The 22,371-nt window shown below is 40.5% G+C and overlaps 1 protein-coding gene across 1 annotated transcript; it reads left to right on the top strand.

Moving 5' to 3' along the window:
• Positions 1-1,781: 1,781 nt before the first annotated feature.
• Positions 1,782-7,341, top strand: rassf1 (Ras association domain family member 1; the record flags this gene model as incomplete). Its single annotated transcript, XM_080728141.1, has 6 exons — positions 1,782-2,082; positions 4,332-4,459; positions 5,330-5,434; positions 5,613-5,904; positions 6,977-7,092; positions 7,192-7,341. The coding sequence occupies 6 exons, from the start codon at positions 1,782-1,784 to the stop codon at positions 7,339-7,341; spliced, it is 1,092 nt and encodes a 363-aa protein (XP_080584267.1).
• Between the last annotated feature and the right edge of the window lie 15,030 nt (positions 7,342-22,371).

The following is a 22,371-nucleotide window of genomic DNA, read 5'->3' as shown; positions in this document are numbered from 1 at the left end:
ACTGTTTGTAATATGCATATCATATAGGCCTAGCATGCATATACCCAGTCTATGTAAAACGTTTATTTTTATTTTTTATAACGATTCTAAATTGAATTTAAATGGCATGTGATATGGCACAGTAGTTTGCACACAATTTAATGGAAATGATCCAGTCTACCTACTATAGAGCCTACTGGCAGTGCAGTGGAATGCAGGAAGTAGATTTTTGAAATACCACAGTGTGTAGAAATACTTTCAAATTTGAATTGAGTAAAAGTACAAAAGTATTTAGATCCAAATATACTTAAAGCACCAAAAGTAAAAGTAGGTCTACTCATTGCACAGAATGGTCAATTTCAGAACAATACTTTACAGGCTACTGATGCATTAATGTATAGCCCATTATGTTGCAGCTGTCTATAACTAGTCTACAAATCAATATGTAGATTAGTGGAGTAAAACGTATAACATTTTACTCAAAATGTAGTGGGGTAGAACAGTGGGGGTCCCCAGATTACAGTGAAGTGACAATTTAAGGACTTTTAAGACCTTTTAGCGAGAAAAATAAAAAAAATAAATCTTGTGAGCTGGTAGATAGGCTATTTCCACAATAGTTATCTGTGGAAATGAGTCAAACTAAATTGAATGCCCCAACCCCTACATTCCGAGTGCTTATCAGCATGGGGGGTCCCGACTCCCTAGTTCAAATATAGGGGGGTCACGGCCTGAAAAGGTTGAGAACCACTGAAGTTGACTTACTGTATATATAAGAAAATGGAAATACTGAAGTAATTTAAGTAGACTGCTTGAACTCCCTTTGCCAGAATAATGCCAGTCAGCCACGCATAGAAATGCACTATAAATATGATGAGTTAGTAGTACAGGATTATAATAGCCATTTTGACCTACATTTCAACATAATCTCATCTCATGAATCCACTCCATAATAAAGGTTAATCTCTTTTTTTCCCTTCTTTTTTTTTGTCTGTGTGGATTGAAGTGAAACCCTGGCATTCCTATTCCTATTTTTGGTGAAACTGACAATAGTTTTTTTTTCTTTTAAGTACAATTATTGCTGACCTGGCCTGGAATCTTTTTTTTAATATACCAGGATCTTGTTTTATGGAGGAAATGTTTTGATTTATAGTGCAATTTTAAAGTTTAAATTAAGCATTGCTTTACATTGTTGAGATTCCTTCTGATTTAGTGTCTTGTAAATGTAATTTAAAACCTATGGAAGTGTTTCTATACATGTTTGTAAATGGAAGCACTGAATATACATATAACCATTGCCAGAATCTTAATTAAATCATGTAGAAAATGTCTTCTTATTTCAGTATTTTTTCAGTTGTCAATGTATGACCCCACTTGGGGTCCTGAGTCTCCTGACCCTTCGTAGCCCTAGAATATTGTATATTATAATATGTACAGCAAGTGTTGTTGTTGTTTTTGACTAACGTTCACTTGGTATGTTGTGGAAATTGCAGGTCCAAGGACTTCCATGCATGGCCACCTGTTAATCCACAACTAATGCACCTCAGAATGGAATGAATCAAGGAATAAAGCTGGATCATCATCATCTGACGTTTTTTCAGGTCCTCATGAAGGTTGTCGAGATGTCCCCTCTAAAATCCATGATAGTTCTGGGGTGTGTGGAGATTTCTCCTGTAAACCCATGATAACATGTCGAGAGGTTCCTTATAAACTCACAAGTCTGGACATGTTCCCTATAAACCCACGGTAACTCTGGATGGCGAGCGTTCACATGACACGTGAGTCTCCGTGCCTGCAGGGACAAGATGTCTAAAGGTGAACTGATTGAGCTGAAGGACCTCAGTCAAAGGGATGAGGACCACATTGAGCTAGCTACCCCTTCCATCTGGGCAGCCCCTCCACCGTTAACCCTGAGGCAACCCGGCCAGTCCCTGGTCGTCCACATGGTTGGAGACACCGTCAGCATAGAGGGACCGCTGCGTTACCCAGGAGAAGCGTCCGAGGGACAGCACGACTTCCGGCCTTGCAGTTACACCCATCTCACCTGGTGTGACCTGTGTGGAGACTTCATCTGGGGTCTTTACAAACAGAGCTTACGCTGTGCCAGTGAGTAAAATAAAATGCAGTTAATAACAGATTTGTAATGTCTTCTTGAGTAATTATGATTCTGCAAATGAGAATTTTAATATTCAGATTTCAGATAAAATATGAAGAAGCGCTGCGTGGGTCCGTGAATGTGGCAAACTGACAACATGTGCTCTTTGTAGAGGGTTTGTTACTTACAGTACAGGAGTTCTAAGTCAATTTCCTTTGTTGTAGGCATCACATAAAAGAATAAGGTGGTGAACTTAAAAAGGACCCATGGAAGCTCTGTTAAGTTTAAGTAGAAACTTATTTTATTTCATAGCCAGGTTAAAAAACACAGGTACTTAAACTGAACAGACCTGCCTTGGATCCTTTGTAAGTTTACCACCTCATTCCTTTACCACTGTGATGCGTACAACAAAGGAATTTAACTTGGTGTCCTGGGAGAATTGTAGTTGTTTCTTCCAACTAATTTGCCTCATTCATACAGAACTATGTGCACAAATTATTTACCCGGCTTAACTGGCTCAAAATACTATAGTATATACTAATAGTATATGGCTGCTTCCTGTATTATGGACAGGTCAGGTCCAAAACATTTTTCATTCTAAAATAGATTAACCTATCATTAATTTTTCATCATTTACAAAGTTCTAGGATTGTAAAAAAAAGAAGAAGACAAAAATGGGTGTTTTATTTTTCCAAACAGGCAAAACATTATCTCAGAGCTTGACCCTAATATCAGCAGGAAGCTCTGGAGAGCTTCATGGGAATATTTCTGTTGTTTTCTTTAAGGGAGTTGTTCTTTATCAGTCAGCATAGAGGGGAGAGTGACAGGACATGATATGAGCAAAAGCCATGGCATAACAAACGTAATGAGCCGCCAAGATGGCCCAAAGCGCTTGCCAAAGAAAGACAATAGCTTATAGTCAACTTCAAAGTATCATACAAGTATATAATACACTCAACTCAATTCATCATTTATTCATTTATTCTTTCATAACAAGCTGCAGCATGACCAATGCCAAACTTCTTTGTTCGGCTAAGGTAGGTCAATAAAGAACAAAATGTTCTTCGGCATTTCAGAACTGTTCAGTAAGTCTTGAATCTTCAAGATTTGCACTCAATTTTATTCTGTTTTATTGACACAATCTGTCAGCAACATAACATGAACTGTTAACGATGCCTGTGGATTAATCCTTTCTGTGAGACTGCTACAAATTTAATGTATGTTGCACTTGACTTGTTGTATTGAGCCTCCGTACCTGCCATCCGTCTGTGCCGTTTGGCAATTCATTAATGGAGAGGCAGCACACACTGTGTCTGTCGCCAGAAATGATATGAAAGCACGTTGGAGATTGACAAAAAATAAACACCGGACATCCAAGCATGAATATTGAGTGTGCGGGGTGTAGCATTCAAAACTCCTGAAAATCCGTATGCTGCAGCCTTATGAGGCCTGCACCAAATATATTTGTGGGCCTATCAGCAGATACAGTACTGCATACTGCAGGACCACAATGGAAATAAGCCCTGGCAGCAGGGTTCCCACGGTCATGAAATTCCTGGAAATATTTTGAAATTAGAAAAATATTTTTTCCAGTACTGGAAACATTTTGGAATTGATCAAGGGTCCTGGAAGGTCCTGGAAAAAATATCTATGCATTTTCTTTGGTTATTGATTTTGTTAATACCTCTGAAATGACTAATTAAACATTGGCCAAATTGTCAAATATTAGAGGCAGAAATTGTGAAAATAGCCGATCTACATGCTCACAACGCCTCGCGTTGCGAGCATGTAGATCTGCTCTTTTCACAATAGAAACGTGTTATACAAAATTCCTCAACTCTTAGTGCTCCTCAGGGTACCGGGTCCCCAGTTAAAACATGATTATTTCGGGGGTCACAGCCTGAAAAGGTTGAGAACCACTGGCATACACTACCTGTCTTTGGGCATTGCGCATAGGAGTAAGCGACTTGTTATTGAGCTGAATTATTGTTATATAGTCCTGGAAATTGGGTTAAATATTCTGGAAAAGTTTTGGAAAAGTTTTGGATATTAATTGGTAAAACCCTGGAACCCTGCCTGGGCTTTTTGGGTTATCCTTCTAGCATTCCTTTGTTTAAATCTGCACCACTGTGCCTTTTTTGCCAACTGTCAATAAAGTATTCAATCAGTCAATACTAATTTCCGATGCAAATCTGCTATGTATATTTTCAACTAATGATAAATTCTCTCTCTCTCTCTCTTTCTCTCTTCCCCCTCTCAGATTGCAGCTACACATGTCATTACCGCTGCCGCCCATTCATACAGTTACACTGCAGCCCAGAAATCAGCACATCAACAGGCCAAGAGACAGATTTATCTGTGGACACCCTAGAAACAGATACAAATGTGGTAAGAAACTCTTTAAGCAAATGTCTTTTATAGTTCTTGGGAATTATGTGAAATTACATTCTGTAGATTGCACATGCATATGACAGCCATATGCATACAGTGAGCCACACAGCTCAGCTGACAGTGTTACGCCTCTCACAGCTCAGTAACGTTAGCACAGGGGTCTCCTACGTTTTCAGGCCAAGGACCCCTTAGTCGAGAGAGAGATGAAGCAGGGACCCCCACAACATTTTCATAGATTCCATATAGTTTCATTGTTTGACAGCACAATCTTCAGTGTATTTTGGATTCATTTTAGTTTGTCTTTAGATATTTAACCACTTGAACCTTCAATACTTAATAAAGTTGACCTTTCACTCTGTACTTGGTCTGCTCTTTTTCCCCTCTACAAAACCTCTTTGCCGAAAATAGCCGATCTACAAGCTCACAACGCCTTGCAGCGCGAGGCTTTGTGAGCTACACTGAGTACACTGACAAACACGATCCCCGCTTGCTTCAAACTCATTTTTATTTAACTGTTCAACGTTTGTACTTGAAAGTTTACATTAATGGTGTATTTCTTGTCATCCATAGTAATATGTATCTGTATATGTGTAGGAATGCCTGAAAAAATGTACTGTAAATATGTACAGGAGATTTATAAATATTGTATTTATATAAGGTGCATTGCTGGCACTCCTGCACGTTAAATATCCAAAGTGGTTCCTTACACGAGTGATTATGATCTTATGCTTAATGCCATATTAAAACATATTTGTAATTTCTGTAAATTGATATGTAAACACCATGTGTAAGTTGTGTTCTTCGTAAACTTTAAAAAAAATGTCTCCCATGACATCATGTGGCCTATTTATCTGTTCTCCATTTCAGGACGACCAATTCGGTTGGCATAAACGACAGTTGACAGTTGGCAAAATTCAGCAGAAGGTCAAAGAATATAATGTTCAGATTAACAGCAAACACTGCATGGTGATCGTAAGTGATATGTTTGTAATTGATTGTCTTTGTACATTTGGGTTTGCACAAATACTACTACTACTACTACTACTATTTTTTTCTTTTGCATTTTCATTTTATATTGATATTTGTTACTTGTGTATTTCACTGTGATTAACTCATAATGTTGTCATGTATGTATCCACTCACCTCGCAGAACAAGGATGGGTCATACACTGGATTCGTCAAGGTCCATTTCCAGTTGACTCGACCTATTTCTCTCCCACCTCCTCGGAAGATGTCGTTGACACAACAGGAAGGGGGTCAACAGGAGGGTGGGCCAAAACGCCGGACATCATTTTACCTCCCTAAAGACACTGCCAAACATCTACATATAAGCTCCCGCACGCAGGCACGGGAAGTCATAGAAGCGCTGCTCAACAAGTTTACCGTGGTGGACAACCCTGCAAAGTTTTCTCTATTTGAACGCATTGAGCGACAAAATCAAGGTAATGCCAATGTTCAAATGTCATGATCTCCTTTTCAAATTATTTTGTATTGATAAAAAAATAAGAAAATAAAAAGCTTTCCCCAACCCATCCATCCTTCAGCGGCTTGCACCCCACAACAAAGGGAACGCAATGCAAACTAGAAAAGTTCACTCCTCGGAGCGCAGTGCAGATCTCTGGCTAGCCAGGTTGCAAGATGTGCTAGTGGTGGAGTGCAGCCGCCAGAACACTAAGAAGCTGGTAAATAGAGATTGTTTGACACACGGTGCAACTTTGTGCTTTTGTGGCATCCCTATATGGACACAAACCTTTGGAGTTGTGTGCTATAGAGGCCCCATAACATGTGATTGCAATTTGGGGATGATTGGAGGTTACGTTGAAGATATACGTATGCCGTTTTTGTAAGAATTAGGCCTCGTCCATTTGATTCCGTTTGAATACAGGTAACAATATAGAGTATGAAACCTTGTTCGATGCACTAGAGTATTAGTTGCAAATTTGGTGAAGTTTGTCTGCAACAAACATTTGGCTGTGTGTTGCGAGGCCCCTCTGTGTGATTTAAATTTGGGGTACATCTGATCAGATCAGTATTTTGTGGAATCTTTTACTAAATTGGCCTGAGATTAGCTGCTCACAGACAGTCCGACGAACGAAAAAGGGGTGAAAACGTAAACTCTGACTCCCTGCAGTTCCGGCCCGACCGAGATGATAATCTCCGCCTCCCGGGCCGGAGATAACAGGGGTTAGTCTCTGAGCCACTAATCAAATGGCGGATTTTCTCTTAAGTCCAGAAAGTACAAAAGATCCTCTGAAGTTCATGAACTTCTCCAACTAGAATATTATAAAGTTTTATGAGTATTTCAATACAGTATGATTGATTAATTAGATTGTATCTAATACCAAACACTGACTGTTCTCTCTCAGGCCTGACTCGGTTTTGCCATTTCATGCACCGAAAATGGCACAAGTCGAAGCGCTGCGCATTTTGAGCTAGTACATCAGCTATTTTCAGTGCACAATACCTGCATGTAACTAAGTATAACTCTGTATTTATTTTCTTTACTTTCCCAAGTGAACCTGCGTAAACTGTCTGATGATGAATGTCCCCTCCACCTGCGTCTCTGTGCCGGTCCCAGTGAAAAGGTTCTTAGTCTGGTTCTGAAAGAGAATGAAACAGGGGAAGTAAATGTGAGTTTTCATTTTCATCTTCACGATGTTAAGAGCTCAGGGCAAATCACAAAATATGAATATATGGATATAACTTGAAAGCATTTTTCCCCCCTACAGTGGGATGCTTTTAGCCTCCCAGAGTTGCAGAACTTTCTGAGAATTCTTCGGCGGGAGGAAGAGATGCATGTCCGACAGATAGTGAAGCGCTATGCAGTTGCCAGGGACAAGATGAAGCAAGCCATGGCAAGCATCACAAGCCCTGGGTGATTTCATATCACTTAAACATATAGACATATCAATAACATTACAAATCAATAGAATGTTTCACAGCAGCAATAGGGAAAGAGAAAATAAGGTGCTTAAAAGAGTAGTTCACCCAAAAAATTACGTATTTTCTATAATTTTGAATACACACCCCAGAAAGCCTTGAATTCATGCCAATTTTTTGTTTTGTCACATTCCTAAGCCAATAATTTGATGACCGGGGACTCCGCCGATCAGCAAATTATTGGCTTAGGAATGCGACCAAAAAAAGAAAGGATTCAAGGCTACTTTATATGAGGTGTGTAGTTGATAGAAAATAAGTCATTTTGGGGGGTGAACTACATAATGAAGCAGGGATAGAGTCTTCTTGTGAACTATAGACTTAAGCCTCTATCAGAGTCCAGGGTGAAGAGCTATTCACTTCACCGCGGTGTAGTTTTCTAGCTATCACCTAAAAATACATAACAAAGCCTATGTGATAGCTAGGAAACTACAACGAGGTGAAGTGAATAGCTCTTCACCCTGGACTCTGTTAGAGCCTTTAGGCTTACTACTTTTTGTACATTAATAAACTGTTGAACAGAAAATTTTATGTGTGAATAAAATGTCTTTGTTAGTCTTACCTGAAGTTCTGTCAAATACACTGTCATGCTGCTGCACTAATGTTTTATAGAATTCTGAAGAGGATGTACAGTATCTTAAGTGCTAGCTGTCCTCGATGTCAAAAATATATACACTGTAAAGTTCATCTTTTGTTATTAAAATGTCAGCACTTTAATGTAACTGTGAAATTAGTTGGGAAAGTATAAGAACATGAAATAATGGGTATTCTAATTATCTAATAAACTGATGAGAATACTGTATACTTATTTCGTGCCATTGTTGTTGTTGTTGTTGTTTTCTTTGTGATAAAAATATCTTTTATTTGAATGGTACAACCTTAAAGCTGTACTATGTAGCTTTTCTGCTCTACCCTGGCCTGAAATCGAAACTTGATGGGCCCTATTTTCGCAGGTGCCTTTGCCGAGAGCAGGGAGACCAAATACAACCAGATTAGACAAAATAAAAAATGTATTTATAAAAGAGCAGGGAGATCAAATACAACCAGATTGGACAAAATAAAAAAAGTATTTATAATACAGCTTTAACTATCTAATTGGAACTTTAAGCATAGCTATTAACGTAGGGTATAGGGTAGACCAGGGTAAAACCAAATATATCCCATAGGCTACAGGTAACCTACTGGTAAAAGACAATGTCGTTTTTTTAAAGGTGGAGGGTATGACAACATTTAAGAGATGTAGAACAACAGCCCAGCTTGGAAAGAAATCTTTGGTTTCTATGCAGGCTGATACTCATCATTTGACATTGCTATATAACATTTGATGAATAATTCACATTGTTCGATTAGGTCCAAGTTCTTAGAAAATACTGAGTAGACAATAGTAGGCGTACTTCTTCTTCCCATCAATCCCGTATTGATTATTGGTTAGCCAAAACACAATTAGACATGGTTTTGTCAATATTTTGGCCTTACTGTCCGCAGGAAAAAAAGAAAGTCTCTGTCTCACTTCAATATTGTAAATCCCCAAGGCCCAAGATGTGAATGAACAGGAATAGATCAATTAAGTAATAAATGTATGCTGGCTACAGTTTCCTACAGAACATATCTAGTACTGGCACTGGATGCACTGATGCATCGCATGCCTCGTTAATGTACTTGGTGTGCTGTTGTAGATGTGTTTCAGCTGTCATTTAGTCTAACCTAACGCGACACATTCTATGCTGGCCCGGCGGAAGTCGCCGAGTCCTCCAGCGTCTCGAAATGACACGGAGGGTGACATGTAGGGAGGGGTACCGAAATTCGGAAACAAGCTCGAGACCAGATTAACCTGAGACAGTGTGAGTCGTTGTCCTGGTAACACGCTAAGGAGACGGTGCCACCCAGGGCAGGAATTTCATGGAGGCCATGAAGGCCATGGCCGCCGTTGCCCCTCAGTTTGGCCCTGTGCCCCTCAAAAAAATTGCATGACTTGAGGCCACTGTGGCCTTAATGCCCCAGCTGACTGAACCACTTTCTCCTCTCTCTTTCTTGTTGTCAATATGTAGAGTCTAGACTGGACAGACACCAGTGTCTCTTTCTTGTCATGTAGACACCAGTGTCTTTTGTTGTGAGATTCTGAAATCTCTCCCGAGTCCCCATCTTTAAACCAATCCATTGACTTTGATTGGTGCAGGGCTAATGGAAGTCAATCTTCTGAATGGCAATGTTTCTGAATGAAGATGTGTAACCGGCCACTTGGCCTTTGGTGTTGTCCATTTTTTGAGGGCACAAAGGCCAAATGCCTTCACTGCAGATTAGGTTATCATCCCTAATTCTTAAATTCAACAAAATCATTCAATGGACTAAAATCTTGTTTTATTTGATGGCCTTCCTGCCCTGGCATTTGGCCTTTGTGCCTTCAAAAAATGGACAACAATAAAATGACGAAATTCCAGGCCTGGTGCCACCGCTCAAAAATATGTACTTAAACATTCCGGAGAGCTTCCTGATGATTAGATTACACTTAAAGGACAACTTTTTTTTTCTTTTTTTTTTTAAACAATATGTTTATTTTCTTTTTTTTATAACATTCAAAACAACCATACATAGTACAACAAAGGCAAAACTCAGACATAATAAACAAACGAAAAAACCCCACAAAAAGCAAAAACCCAAAGAATACTAAATAATCATAACACAAGAGCATGCACATTACATCAACATCCCGATTTATAAGCCACAAGGCCAGATTAATGACTGTAGAGAGAAAACTAAATAAATAAACAATTACCCCACTTCAGGTTCCTCCATCAGATGGGAAAGGTCATTTCCCTTAACATACTGAATAAAGCTTCCCCATATTTTCTCAAATAGCTCTTGTCTGTTTTTGAGAGTGTATGTAATTATTTCTAAAGGCAGGCATAGAGACAGTTCCTTAAACCACTGAGTGATGCTAGGTTTCCCTGTCTTTTTCCATGAAAGGGCGATAACCCTTTTGGCTTGTAGGAACCCAAGATCCAGAATCTCGCAGTTTTTTATCTTATGGCCAATTGGGTAAAGGCCAAGCAAGAAGAGTTTTGGATCAAGTTCGATGTTAATAAGTAGTATCCGTTGTAACTCCTTCCTAACCTCCTCCCAGAACTCCTTTATTCTTGGACATGCCCACACACAATGGAACAGAGTGCCTTTATCATTATTACATCTGTTACAGGTGTCTGGGATATTAGAATCAAATTTGTTTATTTGTTCTGGTGTGATGTACACCCTCATCAGCCAATTATATTGCAGCAATTTTAAACGAGTATTACTAGTCTGTGCCTGAGCCTCCTCACAGGCTGTGTTAAACTCATCCATTGTTAGCTCCCCTTGTAAATCAGAATTCCAGGCATTAAATCTAGATTCAGATGTTTCGGGAGAGAAGTCCACCAGGAGAGTATAAAACCCAGATATGATGCCCCTTTCAAAGGGATTCCTGATGAGAGCTCTTTCTATTATCGACAGAGGAGGAATCGTCAGAGACTGTGCTTGTTTAACCTTTATAAAGTCCCTGAGTTGGAAAAATTTAAACAGATGTGTTCTAGGGCCGGCTACAGACCTAAAGGCACAAAAACGAGTGCGTTTCGTGGGGGGGAGGTGGGGGGCAGACACAGCACAATGCATTCCAGATGGAAGTCGAGTGGTTTGAAGTCGAGTGCGAGTCGTGTGGTGTTGTGTGGTTGCGTTCAACTTGCTCACGACTCGCACTAGACTTCAAACCACTCGACTTCCATCCGCAATGCATTGTGCTGTCTCTGCCCCCCGCCTCCCCCACACAACTCTCACTCAACTTGTGCGTTCCAGTCTGAGTGCAGCCTAGGAATATTAAAATTAGCCATAAGTTCTTCAAATGAAAGCAGAGTCTTATTTTTGCCAAATTAAAGACATCTTTTAGTTGTTTGATTCCTTTTCCAGCCCAAAGCTTAAAGCCTCCATCCGCCCTACCCGGGGTAAACGCCTCATTCCCCCAAATCGGGCTGAAGCGAGAGATGGGGATGGTATCACACAAATATTTCCTAACATCTTGCCAAACCTTGATCATATTATTAACAATAGGATTGGTTGTAAACTTTTTTTTTTTGCAATAAGGGTTCATTATTTTAGATTGTAATTAGAGAAAAGAAAAAGTGAGTGGTAAAATGTTTTCATTTGCTTCGTTCTATTGTTTTATCGTGTTTACCGTGCTAAAATGTGGGGCATGCGTACGAATAGGGGCATGCGTAAAATGTGGTTAATATGTATTTTTAGACACATTGATTCATTGATTGAAGAATTTATTAGAAGTTTGCAATAGAACAAAGTACAGTTTCATGACAGTACAAATCACTGGTATCACTAAATCACACTGGAATCACTAAAAGGAGATCCTAGAAAGCAGAGGCTTATTTCCACAGGAACCACACTTTAAGTATCTCATATAACATTGAAAGACAGACGGATAGAACATAGTACTTTATCTAGGATAATATCAGTTCCATAAGCATAATATCAAATACAAAGGCAGAAAAAATATATATAAAAGGGGGGGGGGGGGGGGGGACATGGGGGCTTAGTCTATTTACAAGTCACGGGTAGCAGCTGTCTGAAGGTGACTTTTCATACCAATTTTGAAGGAGGGTAGGGATTTGCTCTCCTTTAAGGCTTGTGGAAGGGCGTTCCACATGTTGATGGTGTAGCAGGAGAACGAGTTAGAGCCTTGCTTAGTGTTAAATCTACGTTGATGATGATTAGTGGAGCTGCCTCTGGTGTTGTGATCGTGAACATCCTTGACCTTTAAGAAGTTGTTTGCCAGGTACATGGGTATCTTGGAGGTGTAGTGAATCTTGTACACCAGGCCCATTGCAAGATGCTGTACTCTGTCAGCTACTTTGAGCCACCCCACGCTTTCGTGGTGATGATCGGTAAGGTGGGTAAGCACAACCCTAATTAGTTTGTTTGTAGCTTTAACTTTAAGGCAGCTGGGGCATCGCGATACCAGACAAGGACACTGTAATCAATGAGGGGCCCAATAAGAGCACCTCCTAGTGTCTTTCGAGATTTAATTGATTGACTTTTTTGATTACCTTGGTAGTCATTTTTTCACTGGATAGGTTAGCCTCCAGGATGCAACCCAGGTAGGAGATGTGTTTTTTTCTTTCTATCACAGTGTCACCTACTTTAATTGTGAAGTTCTCAACTAGGCTAAGTTTCTGACTAGATCCAAAGAGGATACATGAGGTGAATTGAGAGTCTGTTGTCATTGAGCCAGGTGCAGATCTTGTTTAGTTCACAGTTAAGGGCCTTTTCAACCTGCAATATGTCTCTGCCTGAGACTAGGAGAGCCGAGTCATCCGCGAACAGAAACAGATTGCAGTCACAAGCAGATGACATGTCGTTTACGTGTATTAAGAACAACAGTGGTCCTAGTATACTCCCTTGAGGTACTCCACAGTTTACTGGGAGGGGGGGGGGGGGGGGGGGGACAGGGTTCCGTTGACTTCCACAATCTGTTCCCTCCCCACCAAGTAAGAGTGCATCCATCTCACTGCTGTGCTGTCAAGACCAATAGCTTTGAGTTTTTCAATTAGAATAGAATGATCGACGGTGTCAAATGCCTTCTGGAGGTCCAGCATGACCATGCCGCAATATTTGCCATCGTGAATTTCACGTTTGATGTAATCATTCAAATAGATGAGGCATGTATCTGTGGAATGGGACTCTCTGAAGCCAGACTGGAATTCGTAGATCAGTTTATTCTCTTCAAGATATTTAGCCACCTGTTCATAGACAATTTTTTCCATTACCTTAGAGATGGAACTAAGGATTGAGATTGGCCTGTAGTTGCCAGGGTCAAGTTTACTGCCTTTTTTGTGCAGGGGGGTTACCTTAGCTAATTTGAAGTCCTGGGGGACATAGCCCTGCTTGATAGATAGATTAATAATGTGAGTAATGATTGGGGCAATGATGGTGGCAGCTGAGTCTATGAGAAATTTGGGGGCGATTTTGTCATGGCCAGCGGCCTTGTATTGAGGTAGGGTGCGCAGTTTTTTAAACACTTCATCAGTTGTCACCGTGGCAAGTTTAAAGTTGTCTTTGCATACCCCAAGGTTCCTGTAGAATTTCAAGCCAGCAGTTTCTTTATTGCTATTTACAGTAACACTTCTAGCCCCCATAAGTCACATCCAACCATGAAAGTTTGCGTTGTATTTTGGGAATGGGCTTATTCTGTGTAAAAGGATATATTTATCCACTTGTACGCATGCTCCCAACCACTGAAATAAGAATCTCTAAAACAATAGAAAGAAGTAAAGGAAATTATTTTAACACTCATCTTCTTTAATTACTATCTAAAATATGAATTCTTGTTGTAAAAAAACAAAGTTGTCCTTTAAGAGCAAAAAGGGAAGACCTTTTAATTTGCATGCATGTTTGGAGCAGTAAGGGGATCAAACGGACTCACCGACCGTCCATGAGCCTCTCTCAGGTAAGGGGTCCTTGGGCTAAATAAACAACAACTACATGGTGTACTTGATTGAATGGAGGCAGGCCACACAACTTAAATGCTCAGTGGATGATTTATTTAGAAGGAAAATACAGCAGAATAATGTACTTTAACTTAAGACCCAAACAACCATTAGGACATTAGGACTATAGGATACAATCAATACTATTGTAGGTAAGGTCAATTAAAAGAAAGTCTCACTTCAAAACACTCCTGGGGGTCATTTTAATGTTTACTCAGGCTTTTGTGTTCAAGAGTTCAATATTTAAATATGTAATATTTATTTAATTAAACAAATTTATTTTTTAAGAAATATTGAAAAAGGGGGATAAAAAAAAGAAAATAATCAAAACAAAACGTTATTAAAAAAACAACAACAGCATGACATTAGGACAATTATCAGTTACTGGAATGGTTAACATGGAGTTTGAAGTTATAATGGGTTTATATGGGAAGGCAGGGGTTGACACTAAGGTCTAAGAGGCACTTGCCCGTCGGGCAAGTACAGGTCATGTTCTGCTTGCCCAAAGGTCATGTACACTTGCCCAAAAAGTAAATCGTCCATTATAAAATGATAGGTAAGATTTTAATTACCGCTCAATTTAACTCAATAAAAATGTTGAATCATACCTCAATACCTCCAAATACCTAGGTAGTTATGGTTGCTATGGTTTCACACTTCGCCATTTTATATATATTTTTTATGGCCACGTTCAGGTGTTTAGACCGATATCTGGTGTGTTTATAGATGGCCGTGTCCCCTCTCAAATGAGCACTTGCCCTGTCGGGCAACCTGAAAGCAAACTTCACCTGCCCCAAGTTTTATTTACCTGCCGGGGGCAGGTGGGCAAGCCTTAGTGTCAATGCCTGGGGAAGGGGAGTGTAATGAATATTAAAATGAATATTAAATATATAATACTGGATCAAGGAAAAACAAATCTGAGTGGACCCCAAAAATTACCCCAAACATGTTTTAAAGTGAAATAGCCCTTTAAGTGTAATTCTAATAGAAAAGTGAGAAAGGCTTCAGTACTTGTTGGATAGAAGGTGAACAATCTCTTTCTACACTTCCTCCTGTGTTCATCTGCACACACCAGTGGTTCTCACACTACTTCATGTCAACGACCCCCACATTAATAGGTTTTATCATCTGAAAACACACATGGTCATGGTCTAAAAAGGTTAGAACCAGTGGTCTACAGTACAGAAGGTCTACAGTGGGAAGAGCAGGACACCACTGAAAGTAGTGCAGTGGCCAAAATCGTTAAATACTTGAAAACGGCTCCCCCAAGTGATCAATTTCACTACATCTCCAGTATTGAGTGACAGGATCGCTGCTCCAGCAGTGCTGTCATAGTCATCTTTACTGGGCATCTTCCAGGTGCTGACTTGAAGCTGGCCGTTCTGCACCAGCTTGGCCCCGGAATAATAGGAAGACATGCCCATAATCATGAAGGTGAAGTGGTACGCCCCCTTCTGGGGAGCAGTGAACTCACCTAAGACACAACATGGAATCATTAGAGCCCTGTCCGTTCTATGGCTTATGATGAATTGAGTGCAGTAATAACTAGAAAAGAACATTTCTAAGATATTTTAAGTGTGCCTGCAGCACATTAGGCATTTGTTAGCATTAGCATATGTTAACATTAGCATTTGTTAGCATTTGTTAACATTAGTATTAGCATTTGTTAGCATTATTATGTGTTAGCATTAGCATTTGTTAGCATTAGCATGTGTTAGCATACTGTTAGCATTAGCATTTGTTAGCATCATCATGTGTTAGCATTCTTTAGCATTAGCATTAGTTAACATTAGCATTAGCAAGTGTTAGCATTAGCATGTGAGTATGTGTAAACATTAGCATTAGCATTTGTTAGCATTAGCATTTGTTAGCATAGCATTATTATGTGTTAGCATTAGCATTTGTTAGCATTAGCATGTGTTAGCATACTACTGTTAGCATTAGCATTTGTTAGCATCATCATGTGTTAGCATTCTTTAGCATTAGCATTAGTTAACATTAGCATTAGCAAGTGTTAGCATTAGCATGTGAGTATGTGTAAACATTAGCATTAGCATTTGTTAGCATTAGCATTTGTTAGCATTAGCATTAGCATTGTTAGCATTAGCATTAGCATTGCCAGCATTAGAATGTGTTAGCATTAGTATTAGCATTTGTTAGCATTATTTAGCATTAGCATTATCATGTGTTAGCATTTGTTAACATTAGTATTATCATGTGTTAGCATTAGCATATGTTAAAATTAGCATTTGTTAGCATTTAATAACATTAGTATTAACATTTGTTAGCATTAGAATTATCATGTGTTAACATTAGCATTTGTTAGCATTAGTAATAGCACACCATTCCCGGCCGAGCCACACATTTTGATATATATATATTGCGGCGGTGGCGTAAATCGTGCGGCAGTTATTACGTGCCGAAATTTCCCCCATTCCAAAGTCAATGGGGGTATTTGCGCGTAGTTTTTTTACTAATTACGTTGCCATGGTAATGCGGATCGGAAAGAAAAGTAATAGCACCCCATTCCCGGCCGAGCCGCACGTTTTGATGTATATATTGCGGGGGTGGCGTAAATTGTGCGGCAGTTATTACGTGCCGAAATTTGTAGCGACATCATGTATGTATATAAGTATGGCGGATTACAATAAGTGTTTTGCCATTGCATTGCATGGCAGGCACACTTAATGAACCACCATGGAAACAAGACCTCCCAGTCCCAGGGGGCGCCAACACATCTATAACTTCTTTCTTTCTTTCTTTCTTTCTTTCTTTCTTTCTTTCTTTCTTTACCAATAGGAGTAAAGGACTTATTTTCTAACTTCAAAGCCCATGAATCCATTAAATGATGGAGATTCATGTGTTTTGGTTCTATTATAAGACAGTAATGTGATGAGTCATTACAGTCATCACAGTCATCACTGATGACTGTCTCCTACCGAGTCTCCTGTTGATTTACTGGTTGTTGCTGGTTGTCAGGGAGATATCACAGCCAATCAGTTGACAGGCTATGCATCCATCCTGCAGGTTGCGGTGTTTGTGTCAAGATTTAATATGAAAACAAAACTAAATCAATTGACCAAAACCCATGCAGATACCCTCCACCACTACATCCCATGCCGTGATTATTTTGGCGGATTCATCATGTAAGCAAACCTAGATTTTAGGTCTGTGATGGAAAGTGATTTGTTAAAAAAAGTGATTCTGTAAAAAAAAAAAAAAAAAAAGCCTAGCGCGAGGCCCTCCAGGTGCGAGGCCCTCTGCGACCGCACCGTTCACTCTACCCTAGCGGCGGCCCTGAATGTGACAAAGAAACTAAGAATCTCAATGAATACCAGTAAGTCATTTTTGGGGTGAACTACTCCTTTAACCACTTGAAACCTTGCATCCCTATTCTTGGGGGTGTGGTAAATCAGGGTTTTGGTACCATTTCTGTAGTTCCTGGGGAATAGCTCCTAACTTAGACTGAATTAGACTGAAATACCTAAAGGTCCAGGACGGACTTGAGAGGAAAGATGAAGACAGCAGTGGAGTTGTTCAGCAGTTCCTGGTCCATTTATTGACAGAGTATAGATCGGCTCCATATGACAATGTTTGCTGGAAGCAAGAGCCACCCAGCCTTCCCGACAGTCCTCCGCCGTTCGCGGGCTTCTCTCTCCTCCCTAACTAAAACATTTAGTCACTTTAAGTACAATTCAGATCAAACACAGAGGAGGGGTCATAAACCCCTGTGACATAGGTCAAAGGTACAGGCATTTGGTCTCCAATCTAACGAAAGATCTGGCTTGGTGATGCTCTGTAGTTTTCCGCTGCCTGCAGAGACCTCCCAAAATAGATTACCCTACCATGTGTCTCATGTCAAGATCTCATGTCAGACCTAAACCTAACTCACTCTTAATGTAATGTCTACTTTAATGTGCAATGCATATACTGTATATCTCACTTATATAAACCAAAACCCTTAAACATGTGTTTGCATCTGACAATGTAAAGAGTGTAAACCTTAAATGCTAAAAGTACTACAGTTTAAGAATTACTGTATGTCAAGAAGACAAGATCAGCATGTAGTCTCTCTTGAATGTCACAGAATCATCACAGATAGGATATGATTAACTCAACTGTGTGTTTAACCACATTTCACCAACTTATCGATTATTTAACTAGTATAAGGTTACCCTGTATTTTGAAATGTGTTCCCAGATAAGACAAGACAAGCTTTTAACAGCTGCTCTGTTGACGCCCTTATCAACATATATCCTGGGGTCTCACTGTCTTTTATGACTTTAGGGTCCACAGGTGGCCATTTAAACAAAGAGCAGGATTTAGAACTCAGTTGAAACACAAACAAGCCTAATCTGGTCTCGTCTTGCCTTGGTAGAGGTTTGGACTAGAGGCTGTCTTAAACAGCCATTTGCTCCAATTCCACACTATTATAATAGTTGATATTATTCTGAATTATTATGCGTTATTGTCTGATCAGATATACTTCACATCCCCTCTTCGAAATATAGACAATATATTTCGACACCCAACTGATCAGACATACATGGTAACTACTGGTCTACATACATATTACAGCTTAAAGTTACATTCTTCCAAAAAACGATTCCATCCATCCATCCGTGTAATCTGATTGTAACACAGTTCACTGTCGCTATGGTCAGTAAAAACTATGGGACAATTAGACTATCATGATTACTTAACTAAACAACCCCAAAAATATTGAATAAAACAAGATCGTCATCATCATCTTAATAAAAACACCTAACAGGATGGTCAAATTGTATAGCAGTTGGCTGTCCCCTCTGGGCAGTGAAACAACTACAACACAATTTAGAACATCAAAACAAACCTAAATAAAGCCAACTCACTAATACAATCCACTATATTGACCTAATGTATTGGAGCTAAAGGAGTCCATGAATTAACAGAAACATAATAATCCAATGTAGTTTGGATCATCGCCTGTAGTAGGATGCCGATAAATAATACCTTAATGAATGCAAAAGTAAGCCAGACATGGTAAAATTCATACACACCGAACTAGAAACAAGTATTCCCTATCCACCTTTTTTTGGGCATGGCCAAAATGTTATCTGCCATGATTGTAGGGGAATTTTCGGAATTGTACCTGTAAAATCATAGACACACACTTCATAAGTTTCTTTTCCTGAGACTAAACGCAACATGAATGTCTTTTCTTAAACTTTAAAAAAGGAAAAACGCGAAAAATGATCTTCTTCTTTGTCTTCATGTACAAAATGCACACCAAAATAATGCATATTATGCACCTGTGCTTTGGCCATACTTGACTGAGCAAAAGATAGAAAGAAAGAGTTAGAAATTAGATAGAGCATAGGGATAGAGTGTGAAAGACACACGTGCCACAGAATAGCACTGAAAGGGGGCTTTAGATGGCATCGTTGTGTCAAAAGTGACACTGGGGGCGGGGCAAGGAACTGTCATCCTTCTTGGAAAGGGCAATGACACATCTTCTGGCAGCGGACGGAGCATAGGGTGCTCCTCTCATCTTCACTTGTCCCAGAGATAATAGTCATCCTCTCCATAATCAACTTCCCTCCAATTATTTGAATTTTGTCTGTAGAATAGACCCATCTGACGGCTCGTTGGCTCCATCTCCTTCTGTTGGGCAGCTAATCTCCAAGGTGGACACTGTTCCTCTTTCCGATTGCACTGTCTCCAGAAGTGCGTTCTCTTGTGACAGATATAACAGGGTGCTTTCAATTTCCCTCGTCGTCTCTGCTGCTGTGGGAATGAGGGACTTGCAGCTACACAATCTCTTGTGAAATGGGTCATCGCTCCACAAGTGTAGCATCCTGCATAATACGATGGGATCTGTTGTAGCCTCTGGAACTGGTCTGTTCGGTAGGCATCATACTTCGGAACTGTTGCACACTGTGGCACAAATGGGGGAATAGGCACCGATTGAGGTACCACTTGCTCTGTGTGCTGGTAGCTGACAGATTCAGCACATGGCAATAGCTGACGTTCTTCTTGCCGTTTCTCCATGATTTCTGCAAGCTGGGCTTCTTGCAACTTCCTTTTTATAGTCATAGCCTGCAACTTCTCGTTGGCATCTCTCTTTCGGACTAAATTCACAGTGTGTGCCACTTGTTTTGTGTAGGACTTAATGTTCATTGCAGAAAGTTCCCATACAAGCTCAAGCTCCGATATCATCGCTTCTGGTAAGCCCTGCATGATTTTTGATCTAACCAGGGCTTCATCAATGTCGCTCCGGGTAGCATTTCTTCCTGTCAAATCTGCCCACTGTTCGTACACTCTGGAAATGTAGTTATTTGGGTCTTCCTCCTCTCGTAGTGGGTCAATAACTACAGAATCCAAGGTCCTATTCCACGGATAGTGGACACTAAACGCACGCCCCAGCACACCCCTGTGCTCGGCGAAAGGGACTGCGTCATACTCTCCATTTTCAATAAATTGAGTAAGTCCTGCTTCGGTCAAGATGTCAGTCAACACCTGTTCTCCAGTGGGTCCAGTAGCACGTGTAACTAGCCTCTTAAAATCACCCATCGCTAATGGAATATCCAAGACAAGCTTCTCCAACTTGTTAAGCCATCCGCAAGCTCCTTCTTCAAGATTTGGCAAATGACGCTCAAGGTGTAGAACCTCCATGCTTGACAATGGCTTATAGTCCAGAATCTGGTCTCTGAGGAACACCGGTGCTTGTTTCACAGCGTATTGAGACATCCTCTCATCCTCCTGTTTCGGTTCAGGACTCCTGCTCTGTGGTGCGCTTGCTCTTCTGATGACACGCTTGGTAGTTTGACAGTGGTCGTCATCTGTTCTTCTGCGCTTCCTCGTCTCCTGAGGGTTCATTAGGTTTTGACTCTCCTCAGTCATACTTCTTCGGTGAACACCTGACTTCTTAATCTTCCACAAAATGTCATCAAAAGTCATTGTTAGCTCAGTTTCTGCCGCTGAAAGCTGACTCAGTTTTTTAGTCAAGCGGGCACACTGTGCTTGGTGTCTCTTCAACTTTTTGCCAATGGCTATCAAAGTCTCAAAAAGGTTTCTCTTCTCCTCATCATCGCTGTCACTGTCACTGTCACTGTCCACTCTAGACTCCGTAGAATCTTCCTCTGCTGGGCTGGTGTCGTCCGGCAGACAGGAACGTTCTGTGCACTTCCTGCCAACATGACGGGCACGCCAATGTCCTTTGTCGTCACGGCGGTGAGCGCTCTCCTCACTGTGGCGTCTGCTGTCATCGCTGCTGTCCTTGCTGCAGTGGTCAGTAGCTCCTCTTGCTGTAGTCATCATCACCTTTCTCTTGTGCAGGCTGCGGCCTGTTCTGCTTGGTTCCGGTAGATCTGCTGGTGTCATCGCTGACTCCTTCTCTCCATGACTCGTCCTGGTGCTCAATCCAAAAGGTACCGCTACTGCTGCTGCGGTCGTAGCTTGCTGCTTCTCCTCTCCTAATGGAGACTCTCCTTGTGCTGCCAGTGTCAATGTCTCTATACAGGGAGGCAGCCTGCTCTCTGCCCTCTGTGGCTGTGACAAGCATGGCAGAGGCTTAGGTTGAAAAAAGTAAGGATGCATAGGTGGAAAAAGTGGTGGCTCTTCACATGCTGACAGATGTGAGGTCCCATGTTGTTGAGCTGCTTCGCATACTTTAGCAGAGCTAATCAGCCGCTTTGCCTCTCTAAAAAACAGATCTAGCACGGCAAGTTCCACCTGTCTTTTCTTCTTTCTTTTCTCTGTTTTTTGTTCTGCTCTAAATGTACGGACTAATACATCCATCGTCTTAATAAGTTTCATATCAAAACTCCCTTGCTCTGGCCATGCAGGCTCTATGTCACTCCACCTTATGGCCCACTTTTTTGAGACATCAGATATGCCTAATGGACTAGATTCTTGTATGACCTCTGCCGGCGTCATAACTTTCTCAGAATCCATCTTAAAAACTAAATGATTAAAAATAAACAAAGACAAAAAAAGTGATGGTGTCTTGTTTACAAAAGTAATAAAAGTAGAGAAAGTGAAAGATAAAGAGAGAGAGATAGTCACACACTCATTCAAATCTCACTCACACCCAGCTGTCACCCACAGGTCGGGGGTCAGCAGTCACAGTATGTCCCCTGCAGGCACACACACACACACACACACACTCATTTGCATTGGGGGCCAATGTCTTCAACCACACACACACACACACACACACTCATTTAACTTCTCACTCTTTCACACAAAAGAAGAAAATGAAGAAAGGAAGTTTACAGTACAGCCTAATCTTAGAAAGTAAGACCCTGAGATCACTCACTCCTCTTCACACTCAACTCACTCACTCACATTCTCTCACTCATACACAAACATTGACCATTTGTTCCCAATGTAATTACTCACTACTTTTAATCTGAAAGTTAACCCCTTAAATTTGAAATCCCAATAAAATTATCAAACTAGATATCCTAG

This window comes from Nannobrachium achirus, assembly GCF_963921795.1.
Source record: "Nannobrachium achirus genome assembly, chromosome: 6".
NCBI classification, from domain to species: domain Eukaryota; kingdom Metazoa; phylum Chordata; class Actinopteri; order Myctophiformes; family Myctophidae; genus Nannobrachium; species Nannobrachium achirus.
The sequence above is the reverse complement of the archived record's forward strand: the minus strand, read 5'-3'. Positions and strand labels throughout refer to the sequence as shown.